The sequence below is a fragment of the Aythya ferina genome (assembly GCF_964211825.1).
Source record: "Aythya ferina genome assembly, chromosome: 5".
Lineage (NCBI taxonomy): Eukaryota > Metazoa > Chordata > Aves > Anseriformes > Anatidae > Aythya > Aythya ferina.
In genome coordinates, this window is record NC_140301.1 from 46,926,151 (window position 1) to 46,934,187 (window position 8,037).

Below are 8,037 nucleotides of genomic sequence, written 5' to 3' on the forward strand. Positions count from 1 at the left end.
ACAAACAACATCGGTATCCAAAGACTTCAGAGAACTTGCAGGTGACTTAAAACCTCTGTAATGCAGTGCCGTTGTGTTATACTGACTTGGAGTTTGCTGAAATAAAGCTTTAGTAAGAGGATTTATCTGTCTTTCCATATTGCACATCCTTCAATTAGCAATCTTAGAATTATAGAATCATTTAGGTTGGAAAAGACCTCTAAGGTCACCAAGTCCAACCGTTAACCTAGCACTGCCAAGTCCACCACTAAACTGTGTCCCTAAGTACTGCATCTATGCCTCTTTTAAATACTTGCAGGGATGGTGACTCAACTACTTTCCTGGGCAGCCTTTTCCAATGCTTTACAATACCTTCAGTAAAGAAATTTTCCCTAATATCCAACCTAAGCCTCCCTTGGCACAACTTGAGGTCATTTTCTCTTGTTCTATTCATTGTTGTTTGGGAGAGGAGACCAATCCGCCACCTCACTACAACCTCCTCTGAGGTAGCTGTAGAGAGCAATAAGGTCTCCCTTGAGCCTCCTTTTCTCTGGGTTAAATTACCCAGCTTCCCTCAGCCGCTCTTCATAGGCCTTGTTCTCTAGACCCTTCACCATCCTTGTTGTCTTTCTTCTGACACACTCCAGCACCTTGATGTGACTGGCCTCCAACTGGATTTAGCTCCGTTAAATCTGGATTTAACACCGCAACTGTTTGGGCCTGGCCACTCAGCCAGATTTTTACCCAGCAAAGCGTACACCTGTCCAAACCGTGAGCAGCCAGTTTCTCCAGGAGAGGGCTGTGGGACACAGTGTCAAAAGCTTTACGAAAGTCTAGGCAGACAACATCCACAGCCTTTGCCTCATGCACTAAGTGCATCACCTTGACATAGAAGGTGATCAGGTTAGTCAGGCAGGACCTACCTTTCATAAACCCACGCTGAGTGGGCCCGATCACCTGGGTGTCCTGTGTATGTTGCATGGTGGCATTTAAGAAGATGGCACTATGCTCCATAACCTTTCCCAGCACCAAAGTCAGACTGACAGGCCTGCAGTTCCTTGGGTCCTCCTTCTGGCCCTTCTTGCAGATGAGTGCCGCATTTGCTAGCCTCCAGTCAACTGTGACCTCATAATCCACATCCAAAACAATGGGGGTTTTGTACAGATTCACCCCAGATGCCACTGTGGAGGGCTTTCAACACATTAAGACTTTCCTCTTCAGCAGTTTCCTTGCAGCACATTTCACGCCATTGTTTCTCAAGCTGTATATTAAGGGGTTGAGCAGAGGAATGCCCACCGTATAGAACACAGAAACAGTTTTATCAGTGCTCAGCAAGTGGCTGGAGCTGGGGAAGAAATACATGAACAGGATTGTGCCATGAAATGTGAAAACAGCTGTAAGGTGGGAGGCACATGTGGAGAAAGTTTTTTGCCTGCCCTTGGCAGAACGGATCTTCAGCACCGTGACAACGATGAAAAAGTAAGAAATGATGGTGATTGTAAAAGTGGTTGCCTCAAACAAGGAACCAAATACAGTAACAAGGACCTTGTTGAGATGGGTGTCACTGCAGGAGAGTTTTAGGAGAGGGAGGAGGTCACAGAAAAAGTGATCAATGACATTTGAGCCGCAAAAGGACAATTTTAGCAAGCCATGGGTGTGTATCAGTGAATTTACAATACCCCCAAAATAGGATCCAGCTATTAACAGTACACAAACCTTTTTGGTCACGGTGACAGTGTAGAGCAGAGGGTTACAAATGGCCACATAGCGGTCATATGCCATTGCAGCCAAGAGAAACATTTCTGTGGTGGCAAAAAGTGCAAAGAAGCCATACTGTATAAGGCATCCACTATATGACATTCCTCTTGACACTTTTAAAAAGTTGAGCAGCATATTGGGAGTAATAGTGGAAGAATAACAGACATCTAAGAAGGACAGGTTGCTGAGGAAAAAGTACATAGGGGTATGCAGGTATGGGTCAAACCTAATGATCAGTATCATTCCTAGATTGCCCAACAAGGTCATCCCATAAATCAAAGAAAAGACAGCAAACAGTGGAAGTTGCAGGTCTGGTCTATCAGTTAATCCTGTGAAAATGAAGCTAGCCACAGTGGTATGATTCTCTTGCACCATCATTTTCATTTAAGTGTTGCCTGCTGGAGTAGAAAAGGAAAGCCACATATCAGAGCATAGGATGGATTGTCAGCATCCCTCACCACAGTCCCTGTGCCACTCATCCCCTCCAGTTTTGGCTTTTACACCTAAAATTATAACCAGTTATCTCATTTCTTTCTAGGTTCCATTGGTCCCCTTTCTTCTCTTTTATTTTCCATAATTACCTTTCTCCGACATAAGATGAAACAATCCCTGCTATTCAAGAAGACACATAGACCAGACCCATCAAAATCCATGGAGCTGAATTTTGGAGGAAGTGAAGGGAGCTCAAGAAATTTTTTAGCCTACCTCCACGCTCCATGGTAGAGTTCCACTATGCCAGTGGTATTCCTGAATTTGAAGCAGTCCTTGATGCCCCATACCAATGGAGAATTCACAGCTTCTGCAAGCGTGCCTTTTCCCCTAATGCACTTTTGAATGAGTATTTCAAAACATAATGACTAACATTTTCTAAAGTGGTTGATATTTTGAGGTGATTTTACTGGTTTGTGAAATAACTAACAGTCTGTTGGCAGACTGAATTTTAGAAGGCATCAAGCACTCACTGTTGCCCATTTCTTGGAATAACGTTGAAGAAATGGTCCCAAATTAGGGGCTTGTAAGCACACTGTTTTCATCACACACATTTGATGCATGTGACTATCTCATTTGTATAAGCTGCAGTAGCAGAAACCCAGGAACAAATGTACAGGAAAAGAAGATTAAAACAAGCAGTAAGACCTAAACCATTTTCACCAGCAAAGCAGAAAAAACTCTGAGAGACAACGAAAACTCCTAGGTACTTCTTAGCTCAGAGTGGAGAATATTGTCCTCATAAAGAGCCAAAACCATCAATAAATAAGGCTGTAAGCTGGCATCATAGCTTTCATACAATCATAGAATGGCTTGGTTTGGAAGGGACCTTAAAGACCATCTAGTTCCAAACCCCTGCCATGAGCAGGGATGCCACCCACTAGATCAGGTTGCCCAGGGCCTCATCCAACCTGGTCTTGAACACCTCCAGGGATGGGGCATCCAAAACTTTGCAGGGCAAAATCCATAGCTTTAAGTCTCTTTCATGCTTGCTCAGTATCTTTGAGACATCATATCTAAGTCAAAGCATCTTTTAAAAATCTTAATAAGTCATAATATCTTTTTAAAATGTTCTTAAAAGCTACGAAGTCATATTTTTTTCTTATTTCCAAAGCAACAGATGAAGAAGCCTCATTCATGTTGTTTATGCTTTACTCCTTAAGCAGTCATTTCCAAATTTGTGATGCTGTTTTGAGAGATTCCAGTTTAGGAAGGTACTTACGTTTGAGTGAGGTGCCTCTCTCCTGATTTCAGCTATCTGAAAGGAATGCTTCTAGTGTTAGCACTTTCCTAGGTTAGGATACGATGGTCACTTCTGTTGTAAGATAGTTGCCTAGGACAGGTGACTTGAAACAAACTTGAAGATGATCATTTCTTCTCATGGAGTACCACTGTAGCAGAGACTAAGGTGAGGTGAGAGTGCCCAGACAGATTAGCTTAGATCATTAAATGTTAGAAGATACAGACCTTACTTTATGCACCTGGAAGACCAAAATACTCTTCCATCCATTGAGCTAGATTCATGCACAGGAAAAATTATCTTACATTAGGTGTTTATGACACAACCTAGACATCTGTAACTAGCATTATTAATAAAGAGTAAGTCTTAAATGTTTTATAGCATATCTGAAAAGTACCAGTGTTTATGTTGAAAGAATCATGGTGTGATTTACCATTGTGATGCATTTACCATGTGGGGCATTTTCATTATTTGGATATTGACAAATTCAGTCCTAAGAACCTTTTACTTCCTGCCTTTGATTCATTATGTCATTATCTGCTATGTTACCAGTCTTACATGATGGAAAACAGAAAGAAGACCATGAAAAGTTTTATAATTTCCTAAAGAAGGCTTACCACTGTGTTCCTCTCATTAAAGGTTCAAGAGAAGATTGATCTTCCAGATGCTTTTCTTAGAACAAAATACCCTGTAAGGTAAACATATTTCATGTTAGAAACAAACATTGGCATATTGTAGCAGAAAAAAAAATATCACAGAAAATAATTGTATTTTCTTTTACCTGCTTCATTTCATTCTAGGACTGGTTCTATATCTGTGTTAGAGAAAAGTTTATTGGAAAAAATACACGTATTGGAAGAGTTTGGTGTAATTTTTCTGTGGAGACACTCAGCATGAATAGGAGGAAAACAATTTTGAGAGACAGGGAGAGAGAAATGACTGATAGCATTGAAGTTTGATGCTTATTTTGGTTTTGCAAAGATAATACCTCTTGCTTCTATTCCGTCCAGTTCAGGATAAGGAATATCAGTAAACTCCAAATTATTTAATTCCATGGTCATCTGCAATTTATACTTACTGCTATAATACTTCCCTGTGTGAGAAGGGAACCAGCCCCATTGTACATGCAGAGAATCCCTCTCTCAGATGAAAAAACTTGTTGAGATGGAAATGAACTCATACTTGCATTTATATTTTTTCCATCCAGACACCTGGAACAACTAACCAGTACAAATTAATACTACTATTTCAAAACAAGCTTTCAGTATAGAGTAATTGCTCTCAGTTGAATTGTCCCATGAGAAAAGCAATTTATGTTTACAACTGCTTCTATTATTATCAAGTGACTTAAGAGTATTTCTACAGGCTGGAACTAATCAGTGCAGCCAAAGCCACTCAGAGATTGATACAACTCATTTATGAGCTACCATCATTATGTCGGCTAGTTGTCCAGTGAGTATACTGGGATCCTATACATCCTAGTCACTTATAGACACCTATATATCCCTCTCTAAATGTTTATTCTGTGAGCTGAGCCACAACAAAAAGCATGACTGTATCCTGAACAGGCATCTGCTCTGATATTCTGGCATTGCAAGTGCAACACTATTTTAGCAGAAATAGATTAATATATCTATGCAAATCTATTCCCCTTCTCTCCTTGCTTTGCTCTGTATCTCAAGCATGAGGTCTCAGCTTCTCATCTCTAATTATAGACAAGCTATTTTTTGTTTTGTTTTTGTGGATATACTCACCTCTCTTCTGCAATGCTATGCTGAGATATTTGTTTCAGATCCGACTGCCCCTAACTGTCTTTGCACTAGGGATGTACAAAGGGTAGGGTCTGGTTTTGTGTTGCATAAAGCAGGAAAGTGGACTCACCAATAACAGTATCTCCATGAAGACTTACTTTGGACAAAGTAGAGAACTGGTAGCAGAAAATTCTTACCTGGCACTCCAGTAGAAAGGTGGGCACATGCATTTCTACATGTTTAAGAAACAGTCAACCTAAAGCTTTAAAATAAAAAGAATGCCTCAAGTTGTGTCTGAAGGCAAGCATGGCATGATGGTGAGGAATATTCATTTCATGACTGATAATGCTCCTCACTGATCTTCAAGGCAACCTTATGTAGGGCTGTGATATTAATCTAGTTTGAGGGTAACTGCATGGACAAAAGCAAACATAGAGGTGTGGAAAAGCTCTGGTAAGAAGAGCTTAAGATATCTTAAGCTCTTATATATCTTAATATCTTAATATTAATATCTTAAGATTTCAAAACTCTAAAGCATTTAAACTTAAGTCATTCAGGATGGAAATCCCTGGCTTATACATGGCTTAGAACATCCTTTCTTCTTCTTTTCAAAACAGACTTTTATTATTTTCCTATTATTTCATGCTTCTGCAAAAGGAAAGTATTAGCAATGCCTCTGAAGTCCCATGTGATGGGATCAGCCCAAATGGGCCTCCACACTCACCTCGGAACTAAGTCCCGTCTCAGTTACACTCTTACACACACAGGCAACTAGATCCCACTGAACGGTATACTCCTTAAACACTTAAAACTCCGACGTCTTCATTTGGATCTTCGCACGCAGAATTACAGGCAAAATACAGTGCTACAGCTGGCAAGGGAGCTCATAAAAAAAGCAAAATCTTTGCTTACCTTTATTCAGGTTCAAGATATCATTAGTCCTGACCTGACTCAAACAGGAGCCACCAAATGGTGGGGCGCCTCTCCTAGATCAAACCAGAATTCAGGAATCAAAGCCATCCCAGAAGAGCCCCCAGTTGTTATAAATGGCTCAGTCTTCAAAACAGGACTATAATCAAAGTTTACAATTTATTAAAGGAATAGAGGTAAGCAAACAGTGCTGGGTGTGCCGGGAATCTCTGCTCCACCAAGACGCACACCAGTTACATCAAGCAGCTGATTTTTATGCTCCTAGGTTAACACATATTCATTACTACTTCTAAAAAACCACAGGGTTATTATAATTAGTTTCCGGAATCCAAACCCTCCTACTGGAGCATGCGTAACAGTCTCCGGTGGTCCCTCTGGGGGGGTCTCTCATGCTGAAGGCTCATAGTCTTCCTCCCTCTTGTCCTTCTCCTTTGTCCAACTTGGCTGTATGTCAGAGACTTGTGCAGCGTCCCCTGCAAGCTTTGTCCTTTAGTCGATCTTCAGCTTTCCCCATCTCCTTAACCTCCTGGCTAGATACCAGAGACTTGCGTCGTGTCCCATGCAATAGTCATAATAGTTAGCAGCTATTCTGAACCCCCCCCAGGTATCAGAGACTTCAAGGAAAAGCCTAAAAACACATTTCCCTTCAAGCTCTCTGTTGACATGAATTGCTAAAACATTCCTTTGCAAGGTACAAGAACTATGTACATTAACCACTCTGTTTTTCTGAGACTTGTGCTTATACAAGGGTCTGTAGGTCAGAAGGTCACATTCATCATACCACGTGGCCCTAGCATTGTTCCATATTGACATGAATCAGATGAACACGTTTCACAATCCCCTATCTCCTTTTTCATGGCATTGATTTGTGTTTTCCTTTCCAATCAAGTCAATACTTGCCGAATTGATACCTTGATACCAATTTTGGATCTTTTTATTATTATTATTATCATCAGCGAATGGGTTTTCTCCTTCCCTGGTTCTGTGTCAACAGGTACCGCAGATATTTGCATTCCTTGTATAACCAAGTGTATTAGTCAGGTAATACAAGGTATTAAACATGGAATTATTAACAATCCTCCACATATCCCCAATACAACCATCCTTATTTTAGCAAGCCAATCACCACCCATAAAGTCCCCTCCCATCATCCTCTTAGATCGATTCCATTTGAAAGCTGAACTGGGACATGTGCAATTTTCTTCATTTCTTTTACAGCTTTTCTTTCTGTTGTTGTTTAATCCAGTGGGCAGCTAAACAACACACGGCTGTTCGCTCACCTCCCCCCCTCCTTCTCTGGGATGGGAGGGAGAAATGGGAAAGTGAAGCTCGTGAGTTGAGATAAAGACAAAAAGATAATAATAATAATGACAATAGTGAAGATAATAGTACTACTAGTAATAATGTGTACGAAACAAGTGATGCACAATGCAATTGCTCACCACCCACTGTCCGATGCCCAGCCTAACCCTGAACATTCTGGCCCTCCTCCCAGCTCTTGCACCCCCAGCCTGCCCACTGGCAGGAGAGAGTGAGAAGCTGAAACGTCCTTGGCTTGGTGTAAGCACTGCTCTGCAACAATTAAAACATCAGCATATTATCAACACTCTTCTCATCCTAAGCCAGAACATAGCATTCTACCAGCTACTAGGAAGAAACACCCTCATCATCAATCTCTAAACAGCAATTACTAAGGTTAAATTTTCCACAGACTTCTCCTTCTCTAGTAAATAATCCAAATCTAAGTGATTTTGATACAAAGCAGTTCTCATCTTGGTATTTTGCTTTGCAATTAATCCGAGCACATCTCCAGTTTTATTTACAACTATTTCTATTACAGCTTGTAACCTAATTATTCTATTAAGTATATATATTGGGGTTCTACAGCCC

General features: G+C 40.8%; 1 protein-coding gene across 1 annotated transcript; it reads right to left on the reverse strand.

The window, feature by feature from the left end:
• Positions 1 to 1,031: 1,031 nt before the first annotated feature.
• LOC311437169 (olfactory receptor 5J3-like) lies at positions 1,032 to 3,497 on the reverse strand. Its single transcript, XM_084520090.1, has 2 exons — positions 3,449 to 3,497; positions 1,032 to 2,135 (listed from the first exon to the last, which is right to left on the reverse strand). Exon 2 carries the CDS (start codon positions 2,119 to 2,121, stop codon positions 1,174 to 1,176), a length of 948 nt encoding a protein of 315 aa, XP_084376216.1. The 5' UTR covers positions 2,122 to 2,135; positions 3,449 to 3,497; the 3' UTR covers positions 1,032 to 1,173.
• Positions 3,498 to 8,037: the final 4,540 nt, after the last annotated feature.

Bases quoted from the DNA above. Each gene is read 5' to 3' on its own strand.
- LOC311437169 (XM_084520090.1), bottom strand. From the start codon at position 2,121: ATGAAAATGATGGTGCAAGAGAATCATACCACTGTGGCTAGCTTCATT.